The sequence below is a fragment of the Hippocampus bargibanti genome, linkage group LG14 (assembly GCF_051943395.1).
Source record: "Hippocampus bargibanti isolate YZ-2025 linkage group LG14, ASM5194339v1, whole genome shotgun sequence".
Classification (NCBI taxonomy): domain Eukaryota; kingdom Metazoa; phylum Chordata; class Actinopteri; order Syngnathiformes; family Syngnathidae; genus Hippocampus; species Hippocampus bargibanti.
Window position 1 is genome coordinate 19,539,108 of NC_142747.1, and position 17,906 is coordinate 19,557,013.

General features: G+C 39.6%; 1 protein-coding gene across 2 annotated transcripts; it reads right to left on the reverse strand.

The window, feature by feature from the left end:
* Positions 1-1,262: 1,262 nt before the first annotated feature.
* Positions 1,263-17,216, reverse strand: eml2 (EMAP like 2). 2 transcript variants are annotated; one of them, XM_089014082.1, is made up of 22 exons: positions 17,052-17,216; positions 15,871-16,098; positions 14,805-14,922; positions 14,636-14,740; positions 11,249-11,277; positions 11,048-11,177; positions 10,670-10,819; positions 9,749-9,818; positions 8,905-9,015; positions 8,743-8,838; positions 8,519-8,653; positions 8,355-8,454; positions 8,102-8,256; positions 7,271-7,396; positions 6,077-6,208; positions 4,851-4,918; positions 4,663-4,751; positions 4,480-4,577; positions 3,772-3,859; positions 3,594-3,689; positions 3,113-3,243; positions 1,263-1,992 (listed from the first exon to the last, which is right to left on the reverse strand). In XM_089014082.1, the coding sequence occupies exons 1-22, from the start codon at positions 17,152-17,154 to the stop codon at positions 1,867-1,869; spliced, it is 2,484 nt and encodes an 827-aa protein (XP_088870208.1). In that variant the 5' UTR covers positions 17,155-17,216; the 3' UTR covers positions 1,263-1,866. The 2 variants fall into 2 exon arrangements, with proteins under 2 accessions (XP_088870208.1, XP_088870209.1); XM_089014083.1 differs by lacking the exons at positions 14,636-14,740; positions 14,805-14,922; positions 15,871-16,098; positions 17,052-17,216 and adding an exon at positions 13,738-13,864.
* Positions 17,217-17,906: the final 690 nt, after the last annotated feature.

Consider the following 17,906-nt stretch of genomic DNA (forward strand, 5'->3'; position numbering starts at 1 on the left):
TTTCCAAACAGCAATTCCCTTTGACCTTCGACCTCCATTGCCATTCCATCAAGCCATAAATGACCATCACAAATGTAAATAAAGTGACTTTATGATACAATTCAGTGTATTTCTTTCATTGCAATACAATAGCACATTTATTATACATAGAATAAGGTATGTTGTGTGTCGTTTTAAGGCTTATTTAGTTGAAAAGTATATTTTATGGAAACCCGGGAACGGATTATTCCCATTTTAATGGTTTCCTATGGGAATTCTTTTTTTGAGATACACTTTTCGCCTTACATACTCTGTCTGGGAACCAATTAAGTTCGTAAGTTGAGGTCTCACTGTAGTAGTATTTATTATTTATTTTATTTATATTATTATTTATTTATTAGTATAACGCAACACACGCATCTTTTGGATGCACTGATTTTCAAAAATTATATTACTAATGTTAGTGAATGCACTAATTTTAAAACATTATGTTACTCATTAAAAAAACAAGATAATTAAACCGGCAATCCAATTTTGTCAGCAGTTTTAACGACGTCTTCCTGTATTCCCAAAAAACGTGTCAGTACTGTATGGGCTTTGTCTCCCTCTAGTGTTAACTACGGTAACTGCAATCTAATAATTCTCATTCATTGCATTTTCGATGCATGTGATGCATTCGACAAATTACATTTTTTTTTCTCCTTTTAAAAAAAGTAAATAAGTCGAATTGCACGTTTTACTAAACTAATAAAATTGCTGCCGCTGCTCACCCACAGAAATATAATATCCTGTAACTATAAAGTCTCCTTTTGAAAGGCGCTTAGAAATAAAATTATTATTATCATTTCTGCTTCGTTATTCTTTTACATATGGTGAGATTAACAATAAGAAAATTGATTTACAAAGGAACAAAAATGTAAGTATAAGAGGCCAGGGAAAATATGAATATATCAATAATTAGTCTTCAGTTTTAATTACAGGTAACATCCGACTTACGACCGAGTTCCGTTCCGACCAAACGGCCGTAAGTCAAAAATGGTCGTAAGTTGAAACCCATTCAAAATGTTGAATAGAGACTCGGAGGCTGTGGTCGTAAGTCAAAATGGTTGTAAGTCGAAATCCATTCAAAATGCTGCGGTACCAGGTGTATAATTCAAATTTTTAAAATAGGGTCTGGAGGTCGTGGTCGTAAGTACAGGTGGTCGTAAGTCGAGCCGGTCGTAAATCGGATGTTACTTGTATATTAATGATGAGAAGTCAAAAAAAATGAGGAGCAAATTCCATCATTTAGTAAAAACTTTATTAAGCAAATAATACCAAACAAACACATTTAAGCTGCCTGTCAATCACTAACAAGTGACACGCCCACATCAGACATATGCTATTAATTATAGATTACACGTTTCCGATATTAAAAAAAGCACGGCCACTCTAAAACATCTCATAACAGATTATATATCCATATCATGAGTAAATAGTGTATATATTAAATATTTAGACCACACAGAAGCAAATCTCATGCACATCTGGCTGCCGCTGCTCACCCCCAGAAAAACTGATCCAGTGACTGTAAAGTGACCTTGAGAGTTTTAAAAGGTGCTTATAAATCAAATGTATTATTATTATTATTATGATTATTTTTGCGCATCGTCTGGCAGTGAATGAGTTAAACCTAAGAGTAAATATCACCCAGGCACAGTTAGGCTGCTAATGCTAATTTTTTAGGCTAACACATTTCACATTCTGTAACTTTTAAACAGCAAACACGAGTTAATGTAACATAATAAAAACATTCATTTCATCCAGCGTAATGTTAAGGTGCAGGCACGCAAGGAAAGAAACAAGTGCTGCCCCCCAGTGGGAAGGAGGCCACAGGACAAGCGTTACCTAAGTGACCAGCCACTGCAGGATGCTGGCGTCCTTTCCTCCGGTGGAGATTAGACGGCTGTCGTCGTGGAGGAATGCGACGTTGGTCACGTGACTGCTGTGGCCGCCATATTCATGACTCGGAGCCTGGGAGATGACATTTTTAGCATGACTACAAAGGTTAGCTTAGCATTGGGCAAAATTTCATGTATGTAGCCTTTTGAAGCAATATCCATTCTTTTTGAGATGCAAATTAACTGCTGCACCGAACCTGGAGAAAATGCTCTTCTTGGTTTTGCTTTTTGTTTGTGTCGAGGTTGCTTTGTCTCCACAATGTTGCGGTCATGTTGTTACAAATGTATGTACTATTATTACTACTACTATTATTATTACTACTACTACTACTATTATTATTACTACTACTACTATTATTACTACTACTACTACTATTATTATTACTATTACTACTATTATTACTACTACTACTACTACTACTATTATTATTACTATTACTACTATTATTACTACTACTACTACTACTACTACTACTATTATTATTACTATTACTAGTACTACTACTATTATTATTATTACTACTACGACTACTACTACTATTATTATTACTACTACTACTATTATTACTACTACTCCTACTAGTACTACTACTACTACTCCCACTACTATTACTACTACTACTACTATTATTAATACTACTTTTATTATTATTATTACTATTATTATTGTTATGTATTTATTATTACTATTATTATTATTATTGTTATTATTATTATTACTGTCTTTTTTTTTTTTTTTTAATCCAGACCTCATTGACTCGCATTCCATTTGATTTAAATGGATTTTGCAGATTTACAGATAAATGGAAATATTATACATGTAACATCTGACTTACGACCGGCTCGACTTACGACCACGACCTTCAGAGCCTATTTTTAAAAATTTAATTCTATTCTATCTATTTAAAATTTTAATTCTATTCATTCCAGTCATTTAGACTCTATTCTGTATTCTACATTTTGAATGGATTTCAACTTCAGACCATTTTGACTTATGACCGTTCGGTCAGAACCGGAACTCGGTCGTAAATCGGATGGACAATAAGTAAGATTTCCAACTGAATAAGAATTTTGAAATAAAGCTAAAACACTGTCAACAATTGACCCCCCCCCCCCCCCCCAAAAAAACATGGAAGATCGGGAACAGCCAAGTTAGCATAGCAAAGTAGCACAAACAATAACAGGCAACTGACCCTGGGATAGGAGCACGGATACGACAGCAAGTGCACTTTGCCAAAGTCATCGGCCGATGCCACAAGGGAGTCGGCGTGTGAGCGGCAAACGCCATTGATATCTGTGCCATCCGCGCCGTCTGGCCAAATACCTGGAAAAAAAACATAATTACAATACAATAGCACATTTATTATACATAAAATAAGGTGTATTTAGTGTAGGTTCAATGCTTATTTAGTAGAAAATTATGTTTTATGGGAACCTGAGAACGGATTATTCTCATTTTTAATGGTTTCCTATGGGAAATAAATATTTGGAAGACACACATTTGGCCTTACACACACTTTCTGGGAACCAATTAAGTTTGTAAAGTGAGGTATCACTGTGTCCATTGAAGTAATGCTTTGTAATTTTGTCTCAAACTAAATAAGTGGGCCACCTGGTGGTCGACAAAAGTATTACAACAAGATCCAAACAATAGGCCGACATGGCCGAATTTACCAAATGTGTTGAAGCTCAGCGTGCAGGTAGACGTGGCCCACGTGAGGTTTCGCACGGCGTCCATGTTGGTCAGGTGTTTGCCGCTAGGCGCCTCCCCTGTAGCGTGTTAACACTTTTAGTGTGTATTCATGTACCGGCAAATACACGTGCAAGACAGGAAGTGGTAGAGATCACTCACAGAATAGGATCTCATAGTCTCCTGAGTTGGTGACCAGGTAGCGGCTGTCGCTGGACCAGTCCACGTGCGTCACAAAACTGGAGTGACCCTGAAGAACACATGCACAAGAGGGCGGAGTTTGTGTGTCATTTAGCCTCCGAGTCTCTATTCAACATTTGGAATGGATTTCGACTTACGACCGTTTCGACTTACGACCGTTTGGTCGGAACGGAACTCGGTCGTAAGACGGATGTTACCTGTATTGAGTTTCAGGACTACATACACATTCAATGTAAGTGTAAGAAACCTTAGACGCTCTACATTCATCGGAAAAGAAAGAGTTAATTCCTAAATTATATGGGCCTGGAGTTATATGAGCTTGAAATGAGGGCGGATGTCCAAAATACAATGCAATACGTACATATTGCTTTATATAGCGCTTTAACAAGAACTGAAGCTGGAACAAAGCGCTAACATGGAAAAAAAAGGGAAATGCTGCCCCCTTGTGGAAGGGAAACAAACATTGCCAGAGGTCTGTCCAAGCGCTGTATCAGCACCCAAGCAAGCAAAAAAAAAAAAAAAGAAGACATCCAGGAATGGTGCTCTACGTCATATTTTCAATTTACGAATACATTTGTGAATAGCAGTTTTTTTTTTAATGTTATTATTATAATAAAATTCCTTATTTTTAATTTTAAGAGAGAAAAACTTTTATTGCATAATACTCACAGTACATTTTCCCACGCGGTTGTACTTGCGTCCGTTTTCTGTCACAGCATAGATGTAAACGAAGTTGTCGTGGGAAGACACTGCCAGGAAGTTGCCATCTGACACACACACACACACACATTGTGGTTAGCGCTGAGGTTAGCATCAATTGCTAACATACCAAAGGCCTTGTTTTTGGCTGACCTGGAGAATATTTGACGTTGGAGATGATCTCATTCCCGTCTGTGTGGACAGAAACAAGGTCACGAGTTTCAGTGTCCAACACCAACCATCTGAAATACACACACACAAATACAATCAAAAGGAAGCACCCAAAAAAAACGGCCATTTTGATACTACAAATACTGCAACTCAATTGCAAGTTTGCATACCTTCCAATCATGGTGCCGACCGCCAGGACCTCTCCATTGGGGTGAAAACTTGCACATCTTCCCGGATCCTGTGAGTAGAAAACAACAAATATTCTAGCTAGTATTTTGAAACATCGATGAGATAGTTTTAACACCCGTTTAACTCATTCACTGCCATTCCCGAATTTATTCTTTTTTTTTTTTTTTTTTGCAGGGGGCCGTGGTACCGATAAAGCGCTGGTCAGACCTCTGGCAATGTATTATTTTTTTTCCCCTCCCACGAGGGGGCAGCATTTGCCTTTTGTACAGCAACCCGCATTTCCATTGCAGATAACTCTCGAGCAAAATAAAGTTGACATAGTTTTGCTTTTTCTGGCCGGTGGTCCCGATAAAGCGCTGGTCAGACCTCTAGCAATGTTTTACCCTTCCGCAAGGGGGCGGCATTTGCCTTTTGTCCATGTTAGCACTTTGTTAGAGCGTTCAACTGTTCTTAAAGCGCTATATATAACAATATGTATGTATCGTATTTTGTACAGCCACCCCCATTTCAAGCTCATATAACTCCAGATCCATATAATTTAGGAATTAACTCTTTTTTTCTGATGAAAGAAGAGAATCTAAGGTTTCTTACGCTGCATTGGTTGTTTATGTAGTCCTAAAACTCGATAATAATAAAAATATAATAATAATAATAATATAATAATAATAATAATAATAATAATAATAATAAATTTAATGTCTAAGCGCCTTTCTAAACTGTCAAGGACACTTTACAGTCACAGGATTTTTGTGTGCGGGTGAGCAGTGGCAGCCACTCGCGCCAGCGTTCACTCTACCCGGAAGTTAAAACAGCAGCAAAGTTATGAAAGAAAGAGGAAAGGAAATAAAGAAGTAGAAAAACAAAATACAGGAGCTGCTGGAAAGGCAGCCACTTTCGCGGCGCCATCTTGGCACCAAAATCACAAGTATCGGAGAAACTGAAAAATATCCAGGGAAAAAAAAGTCCAGCATTTCAAAATAAAACATGTTTTTTAAAGAAGAATATAGAGGAAATTGAAATTTTCAGAGAAAAAAAACAAGTTGGAAAAATATTAGGAAAGAAAGAGAAAAACAAAAAAACAATGCTGGTCATACGATACAAAAAAAAAGAGGGGTAAATCTGTGGGTCCTGCAATTTGAGTGAAAATGACAAAAACCCTGGCACTGGAGTGGACGCATTTTTCCCACATAATCTTTTTTTTAATGACCTCAATGCTCTTGGACCAGATGGGCTGGTGAGAGTTTGTGTCCCACAGATGAACTTGTTTATCCTGGCAGCAGGTGACAAACTGATCCAGACGCGAATGTACAGCCAGACCCCAAAGCTCGTCCGTGTGACCCTGTTGGCAGACCACAACAACATTTAGCAAGACGGAAAAACAAATGTTGTATCTTTATATGTATAACCTAGTCGACAATTCAGTAAAGAAGTCCAATCTTGGGGCTACATTAAAGGACAACTGACGCCTCAGGACAAGTTGTGTCCATAATTTGGTAAAATGTCTTCAAATGATTTCTACTGAGCGTATTTTACAAAGATTCCGCCGCATATAGCTAGATTTTATGTTTTAAGACTCGCACTGAATATTCATGAAGTCTTGTTTTTGAGTTGATGACGAGTCCGTACGTGACGTCACTGAAGGAACGCCCCTGACCGAAAAAAAGACATTGTAGCAGTCCTTCCATCACGTCAATGCATTTTGCTGTACTTGTTTGGTCTGAAAACGTTATGTTGCACCAAAAAGAGCCAGAAGAGGGCGACCAAGCTCCATGTAAGGAATTTATCAGCCTGTGGAAACGGGCTGATTAATTCCTTACACGGAGCTTGGTCGCCCTCTTCTGGCTCTTTTTTGGTGATCCATTTCCCTCCAATGTTGCCTCAAAATGGCACGGAATAAATTCTTTAATCGATTGCAAACATGTATGCTTTCCACTTCAGAACTATTTCAATCATATTCATGAGTGGATATGAAACAAGAAAGCATCTTCTACGAATTTAAACTCTTTGAAGCCATTGTTTTGATTCTGGAGCAAGGCAGTTTGTGAAGGAGTCTACTGGCGTGACGTCACAAACAAGGGGGCGGGACTTTCTGAAAATCCCGATTTCCAAGCTCATTTTGTGGCAGTTTTTGGGACACTTGAAGTCATTTTTATTGATGTTTTGCATTTGACTAAAAATATCATCCTGCGTGTTTTGGGTATTCTAGATGCTATAAAACGTTTTTGTGATGCGAGTTAGGAAACAAAAAGAAACTGTGTCGGTTGTCCTTTAACATAATATGAGGGTTAAGAGAGCTAGCTGCTAGCGCAATTAGCATTTTGGAATTTGTCACCATTTTATCCAGATGAGCAGTTTAGCATGTGAGCATATTTTATTATCATCGTGTTCAAGATGGTCTTACCTGTACAATGGCTGTCAGCGTGTCAGGGAAAGCTGCTTTGAGGATGGCATTCTTGGTGGTTCCAATGAACAGTTCATCTCCCTTCCCTTCTGCAATGGCCCGAATCGGACCAAACGCGTCAGCCACCTGAAGGACGCAAACAAAGTTGATTGAGCCGAAATATAATCTTGTGAACTTTTCACCTTCCGAACAATGAAATTGGCCTGAATATAATCTTGGCATCAGAACTAGTTTTTGGCGGATGAACCAAACCACACAGCACCACAGTGGCCGGCGGACTAATTTTTGTAACCCTCTTTCCTTGAGTGCAGACGTGGTTTGTTATGGAGTGCAGTACTTTTGCTATTGGATTGGATTTGCCTTTATTAGTCTCGCAGTGGAGAAATTTACATTTCACAGCATGAAAAGTTATGAAAGAAATGAAAGTAGAAAATAATACAAAATACAGTAGTTGCTGGAAAGTTTTTATGTTATGTTTACTTCTTTGAAGGTTTCGGACATGGAGAGTAGGGATATATATAGGGCCAACACTACCAGTAAGACGAAGCATCTTGGATTAGAAGCGAAACGTCCGACACCTTCAAAGAAGTCCAGATGATGGCTGAAGAAACCTTTTCATCGATGGACCACTCCTGTACGACTGAGAGCTTACACAGACTATACAATACAGTAATCCCTCTGTAACCCACTGTTGTTTTACAGTATCGTCCAGCCATTTGCGGACTTTTTAAAAAAAAACTTTATTTAAAAAAATTAATCTGCGACGCATTCATTAAATAATCAAACCACGAAGTAGCAAGGGATGACTGTCCATCCTAAACTCATGCTGACCTCCATGTCCCCCTGTTTGCAGTATTGGCGATCCCACAGGGACAATTTCCGGTCCTTTCCTCCGCCAGATACCACCGTGCCGTCCTTTAAGACGCAGATGGAGAAGATGCCGCCCTCGTGGGCCCGCGGTAACACCTGGCTAATACGGTTACCACCTGTTGTTTTGTTTTTTTTTTTCAACAAAACATGAGTGATGACACATTTGTCCACAAGTGTAAAACGTTTTGCTGAAAGTATAAATCATATCAAGTACCTTTGGCCCAAACGTAGATGTTTCCACTGGAGTCTCCAGTGATGGCGTCTCCGTTCTCGGCAAACGCCACACATAATACATACTTGGGTTTCTCATGTTTCTATAGTCAAAACAAAAAACATGAGATATCGATTCACAAAGTAATGATATAGTTTTTTTTTTACCTCAAACAGTCCTTGCTTCTTGGTTAGCGTGTTTCCCTCCAGGCTCCAGAAATTAAGATGCGATTTTCCGCAGGTGACAATCAAGTTGGCGTCCATCGGGTGGAACACGGCTGCCAGTACTGAGTCATTGGAACACTGCAAAAAAAAAAAAAAAAAAAAAAAAAATGCCAGGGCGCATTTAGCATTTCCGAAAAACACCATCGAGATGGCCTTCAGAAGCTAACCTTAACATCAGCCAGTTGCTTCTCTTTCTGCCAATTCCATACAGACAGGATGTGGTCATTGGCGTCGTCAACAGCGCACAGGAAGCTGCCGCCATTCTAGCGGGTCAAAACCACACTTCGGAACTTTGAAACAAAGGTTGAACACTAGATGGCGCTACTCACCGACTTGGAGAAGGACAAGCAGGTGACGGCTCTGTCAAACACGCCAAATCCCAGCACGTGAAGAGTGTTCAAGCTCACAGAATCCCAAACACGGATGTGAGGCGCTAGAAGCTAAACACCAACACGTGGAGTGTGTCAAATTTTAGTTTGAGTCTGTGCTGGAGGCAGCTTTCATTGCCAGACGTGCAAAAAAATGTATCCACTCCAGTGCCAGGGTTTTTGTCATAGTCACTCGAACTTCAGGACCCACAGAATATTGACTTTTAGGACGACATAAACATTCAATGCAACGTAAGAAGCCTTAGACTCTCTTCTTTTATCAGGAAAAAAAAAAGAGTTAATTCCTAAATTATATGGGTATGGAGTTATATGAGCTTGAAATGAGGGCGGCTGTCCAAAATACAATGCAAATATTGGTTTATATAGCGCTTTAACAACAGCTGAAGCTGGAACAAATAATAATAATAATAATAATAATAATAATAATAATACATTTAATTTCTAAGCACCTTTCAAAACTCTCAAGGTCACTTTACAGTCACAGGATAAGTTTTTTTCCGCGGGAGAGCAGCGGCAGCCACACCCGCCAGCGTTCACTTCAGCCCGGAAGTTAATAGATAGAAAGCTAGCTAGCCAGCCAGCTAGTAGATAGATAATAGATAGCCAACAGATAGCTAGCTAGATAGCCAGCCACCTAGAAAGCTCAAAGGCTGATAGCTAGCTAGACAGCTAGTAGATAGATAATAAATAGCCAACAGATAGCTAGCTAATCTCACACACACACACAAAATCTTGCACATTAGCATGAAATATTAGCATGTTAGCCTGTTTATGCGTTCATTACCTTTCCATCTTTCGTATTTCCCGCCACTTGTCCTGTTGCTATGGTTACCATATCAGGATGTACACTCAAGCTGGAAAGACAAAATGTTTTCATATAATAATAATAATAATAATAACAATAATAATACATTTCATTTATAGGCGGCTTTCAAAACTCTCAAGGTCACTTTACAGTCACAGGATAAGTCATTTTTTCTGTGGGTGAGCAGCGGCAGCCACACGCGCCATTGTTCACTCATCCCGGAAGTAACTCCAATAGATAGCAAGCTAGCTAGCTAGCGAATAGATAGCTAATAGCTAGCGAATAGATGGCTAATAGCTAGCGAATAGATAGTTAATAGCTAGCGAGTAGATGGCTAATAGCTAGCGAATAGATGGCTAATACTTAGCAAATAGATAGCTAATACCTAACGAATAGATAGATAATACCTGGCGAATAGACAGCTAATACCTAGCGAATAGATAGCTAATACCTAGCAAATAGATAGCTAATACCTAGCGAATAGCTAGCTGATACCGAGCAAATAGATAGCTAATCCCTAGCGAATATATAGCTAATACCTAGCGAATAGATAGCTAATAGCTAGCTAGCTATATAGCTAATAGATACAGTAGCTAGCTAAATAGCTAGATAGCCAGCTTGATAACAAGACAGCGAATAGATTTTCAAGACGTCTTGAATGAGGTCAACTGAAGACGCATAGCTCATGTATTATAATATGTTAGCCTATTGTGTGTATTTAGCATCTAGCATGTTAGCCAAATGCCTTTTTATTATTATTGAACGTTTTCAGATATGTAACTGCGTAGTTCAATCTCTAGTAGCTACAGTAAGTTATCATTTAAATTCCTTAATGTTACATATGTAGCTTCTGGTTCTTCAAGCTAGCATGTGAGATAAACGTGTAGTTTAGCATCTCACCACTTGACGTCATCATTGTGTCCCAAGTAATGTCTTTGCTGCTGTTCATCAGTGTTGTATAGGACCACAACGGAAGCATTGAAATAGATGATCTCTCCGGTGGGAAGAAGGTACAAATTGGAACGGCAGTCGCGCCCGCGGTAGCCGTAACTGTCATCATGCCGTTATGGAAAATAAACACAAGAGTATAGTACAGTGGCGGGCTGTCAAGGCCTGTAAAGCCTTCTCTGCTGGCCTAAAACTATCCGAATCACGGACTGATGTGAATTATATTTTGTCCATGAATTCTTATTAAATAATTCAAAATTGTCTTTCAGTTTGGCGAAGTAGATAGCTTCGCCATGCGTAGCGTAGGTTAGCATCTCCATTGAAGGATACACCCACTCCAGCTTGAGCTTGTGGTCTGGTAGCACCCCCTTGTGGTCTAAACAGTAATTGTCTCTCAGCTGGTCAGGCACGTGCATGGTGACCGGGCGGCCACGCAGGAACATCCTGACGTAGCCATCCTCTGAAAAAGGGATGAAAATGTCAAAATATAATCTTACTTGAATCGTGATAATAAGGAAGAAGTCATCTTACCTGCATTATATGTGCATTCTTTGGATTTACTGAAATTGGGGGAGGAAAAAGGAGCGTGTTAGCTTGTAGCATGTTTGCCAAACGCTGTGTTTTAGTATGTTAGCCTCAATTGTCCAGTTTAGCCTCCAGCATGTTTGTCGAACGTGTAGATTAGCATAATAACCACAGGTGCGTTATCAGGATGTACCGTTTAGCCTGTAGCATGAAAGCGGAACTTAGTCTTAGCATGTTAGCCGCTAGTCTGTTAGCCCAGAATGCAATAATAATAATAATACATTTCATTCATAAGCGCCTTTCAAAACACTCAAGGTCACTTTACAGTCACAGGATAAGTTTTTCTGTGGGTGAGCAGCGGCAGCCACACGCGGCAGCGTTCACTCAACCCGGAAGTAACTCAAATAGATCGAAAGCTAGCTAATAGATAGCCAACAGATACCTAGCTAGATAGCTGGGTGAGCAGTGGCAGGAATTGAAAATGTGACGTGGAGAGCAATTCCCAAATTTGTTCGGGTTTTGTTTTTTCTTGCTTGGGTGTTGTTAAAGCGCTGGCCATGGGAAACTAGCTAGCTAGATAGCTCGCTATTAGCTATAAGCTATCTAGCTTGCTAGCCAGCTATTTGAGTCAGGAAACATATTAGCTAGCTATCTATTAGCTATTTATTTATTGTTATTCATGAATTTATTCGGGAATTGAAAATATAACGTAGAGCGCCATTCACAAATTTGTTTTTTCATGCTTGGGTGCCGATAAAGCGCTGACCATGGCCTCTGGAAATGTTTTTTCCCCTTTCCACAAGGGGGCAGCATTTCCCCTTTTTTCCATGTTAGCGCTTTGTTATAGCTTCAGCTGTTATTGTAGCGCATGTATGTATTGCATTGTATTTTGCACAGCCGCCCTCATTTCAAGCTCATAATACTCCAGACCCATATCATTTAGGAATTAACTATTTTTTTCTGATGAAAGAAGGAAAATCTACAGTTTCTTACACTGCAATGAATGTTTATGTCGTTGTAAAACTCAATATTTAGTGGGTCCTGGAATTTAAGTGACAATGACAAAAACCCTGTTAAGATTGAAATGAAAGTGTTTGGCTTTTTTTCCGGCAATAACCATGGAAACGGTCACTGAATGCCATGCAAAGGGCGGAAAAAAAAAGCAACTGAGGAACTCAAACAGACTTGTTTTGTCTCCAATAATGTGTGTGTGAGCGTCGCAGTCCTCTGGCCAAAGTGGAGACGTTAATGAGAGGCCAGAGAATGCTAGGGTACTTAGCCATAGCCATAGCTCGGGTCCAAATGGAAATGAGCAACACAAGCACTTCTCACAACCAATTAGTCGTCGCTTGCTGATGTGTGCTTTGCTGTTCAGTTATGTGTGTACAGTATTTCCCCAAATACTGTACGTTTTCGCACACAGCGACATATATAAAACAGTTCAAACACCAAAATGCACACATACCGAAGGGCTAATGGACGTGTACACACACATACACACACTAGGAAATAATAATGTCCAAACACAGACACACACTCAGTGTATATGTGCTGAGTTTGCACTAAATATATCATATTTTAAGAAAAAGAAAAACATCTAGCTAGCTAGATAGCTATCTAGCTTCTTCTGCATTTATCTATCATTTATCTGCATTTATCTAGCTACTTCTGCATTTTCTGGGTGCTAGATTGCTGTCATTTTGAAGTACTTTTGGGACACTAACTCATTTTCATTGGTGTTTTGCATTTGACTAAAAATATCATACTGCGTGTTTTGGGTATTTTAGATGCTATAAAACGTTTTTCTGATGTCAGTTAGGAAACAAAAAAATTGTGTTGGTTTTCCTTTAAAGTTACCTGTCCTGCATTTGTTCGTCATATCTTCCCACTTTGGATTCAACCAATGAAATTAACTTCTAAGTTCGAATAAAATTCAGATTTGAAGGGTGCGACAGACTTTGTTTTTCTTTGTCGGCCATGTGGGAACGTTAATGCGTACTTACTTACTTGCGTGCTACTAATGGACTGGCAAAAACCACACGCACGCACGCCAGTTGATACTTTTTGTGCGCCTTCAGTCTGAGTGAGGGAGTGTCTGTGTGTAATGTAATCATCCGATTCAAATTACAAGACGCTATTTCCACACAAACTGTTACAAAAGAAAAAGAAAAAGACACGAAAGGAGCACGCGAACGCAACAAAATCCACCCTAATGTCTGTGCGCACATTAGCGTTAAGCAGCTTCATGAAATATCAGTTCCTGCTGCATGAATTATTACTAAACTACACTACGTGTGTGTGTGCGTGTGTGTACATGTGTACGTGCTGTTAGTCCGCCGCCGCGTCTGTCAATAAAACTTAAAATTACACTCCACAAACGTAAAAGTTGCAAGACCAGTGGGTATTGAACGCATCACATGCAACATTAAGAACGCAACTTTGCCTCGAAAATATGAATGACGATGCACTAAATTAGCGATTTGAAGTTAGTTTACCTTACTGATTTCTTCATGGCGGCTTGCGTCGTCTACACCAAACCCTTCACCGTTACTGAGCGCTTGCGTGTTTGCGTTTTCGTGTTCGTGTGGCGCGGTGCTCAGCAACACTTGGGGACACTTCCTTCACTCGTCTGTCAACTCCTCCTATGCTGCTCTCAACCAATCAGCAGTCACTTCCTCAACTATGCCACACCCATTTTCCAACAAGAATAAATTGTTATTAAAAATGTACACCTATCTTGTATTATATTGGCAGTTTTTTTCCAAATATCTTCTACATGTCACGTAGAAAACAATGCGGAAAATGACTTAACTTTCAATAAAACGTGAGAAGTGAGAAAACGTGCTGCGTTCCATGACCGTGGGACATTTGGGCTCTGATTAAAAAGCTGTGGAAAAACACCACGTCATGCTGCACCATTTCATTCTTCGAGTCCGTGCGTGTCTCTCCCCATCCCTCCCCCTTCCATCCTTCTCTCACTTCCTTGTATTGACTCATTTAATCAATTTGTCTCTGGAAACAATTAGTTAATTAAGTTATTCAGTCTGGGCTTTCCTGTGAAAGCTGCTGCCTTTGTGATCCAAATCCTGACAGGTGGAAGAAAATGGATGTTATGTTATTTTAAATTATCAACAAATAAAATGATTAAGTACAGTAGTTCATAGTTAACATATACATTTCATGTTTTGTATTTTTTTTTAAATATCTTTCACTGCCATACAAGTGCAAAAATGTGTCCACTCCACTCATAGCTATCTAGCTAAACCCGAACAAATTCAGGAATTGCACTCTACAATATATTTTCAATTCCCGAACCAATTCGTGAATGGCCGTGAATGAGTTAAGGAACAAAAATATTTTAAAAACGAGTATATAATGTCAGTAAGGGTTAACCTTTTCCCGCCTGTGGAGCTGCTGGATGAGGTTGTTCGACTTCGACCCTCGGCCGCCAAGGCTTCCCTTCTGGCCAGCGTGAGCCGTTCTGTTGACATGCTTTTCCTTGACAGACACGTGATATGATAAAAATGTATCGATACTTTTCAAAGTATCTGTCCGTACGTACCTCTTGATAGAGTTCAACACGTCCTTCTTGGGCGAGGACGGTGATGACAGAAGACGTTTGTGTTGCACGTATCCGTTATTCAGCGGCTTGGTGGGAAGAGTCTGAAGTAGCTGACGAACTGACCGCAATGCAAGACAGGATAATTAAAAAAAAAAAAAAAAAGTGACATTATTAACATTTATTGTCCATAAGAGTTAAATGAAAATGTACAATGGAGATCACACCCATTGAGATGTATTGTATGTTTTTTTTTAAGTATATGGAAAGCACAGGTGTGAAAGTCAAAGCCCGGGGGCCAAATCTGGCCCGTCATATCATTTTATTCGGTCCGCGAAAGCAAATTTTGGCTAGCCAGCCAACATCTGACGCTCGCACAGCAATCGACCGTGTATTGGCACCAGAGGGGGAGGAGTTAGCGAGTCATTTAGCCTCTGAGTCTCTCTTCAACATTTTGAATCGATTTCGATTTACGACCATTTTGACTTACGACCGTTTCTTCGGAACGGAACTCGGTCGTAAGTTGGATGTTAACTGTATTTGGTAGACTTTTTTTCGGGCACCTTACACTCCAGTGTGCCTTATATATGTATAAAGCACAGGTGTCAAAGTCAAGGCCCGCGGGCCAAATCCGGGCCGCCACATATTTTTTTTCGGCCCGCGAAAGCAAATCAAACTTGTTAAATTCCATGATGATTACTAAAATCTGAGCCAAAATGTCATATTTTTGGATGTCAACCGCAATAAAAGTCATTATTCTTGACTTCAGATTTGAAAACGAGTTAGTCATTAATTTGCTGTGTGCTCTACATGTAATATTTGAAGGGATTTAAACATTCTAATGGGTTCCCCAAATTCATAACGGCCCTCGAGAGGAAACCAGAACTACAATGTGGCCCACGGCAAAAAATGACTTTGACACCCCTGGTATAAAGTATCACAATACACCATTCATTGGGTGTGCGCTTTATAATGCGCTAAATATGGTACTCTTTTGTGTGTACGTGATATGTTCTGTTCACCGTCGCCACTCTCTCCGTCATAAAACAGACGAGTATATCGTACTCACCCTTGCCGGGCGTGGCTGTACCGGGAAAGGACCTCCTCCCGGTGGCGTGGGCGCCCCCTGCCTGCTGGGAGGTCAGATTCAGCTCCTCGCAGCAGCCCAGTCGGCGCAAGGCGTCGGCCAAAGCCGCCTTCAGGACTTGGATGTCGTCCTCCTGGAGTTGAAGCCTCTGCTCAAGGTGAGAAACGCGGTCCTCCATTTCCAAGTTGCTGCTTGCCGAAATGGTGTCGTCTGCAGAGAAGAGTGTTAGATGAGATTAGATGAGCCTTTATTTGTCTCACAGTGGGGAAATGTACATTTCACAGCAGCAAAAAAAAAAAAAAAATACAGGAGCTGCTGTAAAGGCAGCCACTCACGCGGGGCCATCTTGAAGTCAAAAAAACAAAACAACAAATAATGTGACAACTCAAAAGACACAGTCTTCAATCTTAAGCACTTTCTGCACTCTTTGTTGCATGAAGCAGTTCGAAATAAAAGAGGAGAGGATCAAAGCCTCCTTTTCACCAGTGGATCATGGACATCATGGTGGCTACAAGCTAAATGTCGAGCGCAAACACGAAGCTGTAGCCTCCATTGACAAAAAAAAATACATTGTCGCTCATCTCTTGTCCCCACACGTACTGTAAATCCGCTTCAATTCCAAGCCGGCGGTCTGCGCTGCTCTCATGCGGAGGAAATTTCCTGCACACCCACTTCCACACCCACTTCCTATGGTTCTGTTGTACACCCACCCGTGTATATTTTAAAATCATTTCGAAAAGAAGACAAAATAATAATAATAATTTCGCCGCAAAAATCAATGCTAATGCATATGAAAAATGTCTCCTAATTTAGTGCACATTTTACACCAAACTGTTACAATGTCCACCGGAGCTAACACAAAATCATCTGAGCACATTGTGATGTTATTAATTGGGAATTCATATAACGTCCAAAATGTGGAAGGGTTAATATTAGCGGGATAAAATTAGCACCATTAATTCATTTCTAAAAAGCAACACGTTTAATTTGAAACGAAAACGAGCGTTTTACTGGCCTTTTGTTTGTATGTGATTAACAGAGCGTTTGATGCCGATTTAAATGGGTGGGTGCAAGTTTCAGAATAAAAGATGTATATTATGTTGTATATTATGTTTCGATATGTGTGCGCGAGTGTGTGTGTGTGTATGCACGCGCACGCTGACCGTTGTTGTGGCAGTACTGCATGAGCAAGTTGTTGCTGTCGTACAAGCTCCCACAGGAAGACATCAACGTTTTCCTCCTGTCCGAATCGCTTCTGCCGTCCATCTTTTTCCTTTCTTCTTTCTTCGTTGTCACCTTTACCTGCAGCCGCCTCACGGTCGTCCTTTCGGATTGAGTCCAAATCAAACTCACACGAGTAGCATCACTTCCGGTGAGACTCTTTCAAAGTAAGAAGATATTAGAACGCATTTTCTTTCATCTGATATAATTTTTGATGTATTTAGTCTTAGTTAGGGACTTCTTAAATATTAATTTCATACTCATCTATTCATACATATATCCATATATTGTCCAACCCATTTATGGGCCACGGGTGCACTAGAGACTAATTCCAGCGAATGAGAAATGTTTATATATCTTTAAAACTTGAAAAACCACAACAGGTTTTAAATACGGCTTCGCAATTGTAACAGTTTTATTAAACACTGATTGGAATATTGATTCTAACTCACGAGTGCGACTGGAAATATCCTTAATGTCTTTTACAAAGCTACACTACATTTGAAATTTAACACTAAAGCATTAGCATCTAAATCCATCACTTGATTCTGATAATAAATAAAGCCATAAAATGTTAAGCCTTTAAAAAAAAACGCAGATTAGATTTTTTAAACTCCTTTAATTTGTGATCGTAATCCACAAATGAAACTATAATTTCCGGTTGCAACTCGTTCTACAACCCCTCCAAAACAAGGTCTGAAGTCTTTCAATTGGTTTAGGTCTAACGTTGAAATCATAAACCTTGTTTGAAATCCTTAACACTGATTTAGAACTTTATTTTGTTTTAAGATGAATAG

Coding starts and splice junctions, on each gene's coding strand:
- eml2 (XM_089014082.1), bottom strand. CDS start 17,154: ATGGACGGCAGAAGCGATTCGGACAGGAGGAAAACGTTGATGTCTTCC. Junction 8,257..8,354: donor CATCTACGTTTGGGCCAAAG/GTACTTGATATG, acceptor ACAAAACAACAG/GTGGTAACCGTATTAGCCAG. Junction 7,397..8,101: donor GCAAACAGGGGGACATGGAG/GTCAGCATGAGT, acceptor TGCGTCCTTCAG/GTGGCTGACGCGTTTGGTCC.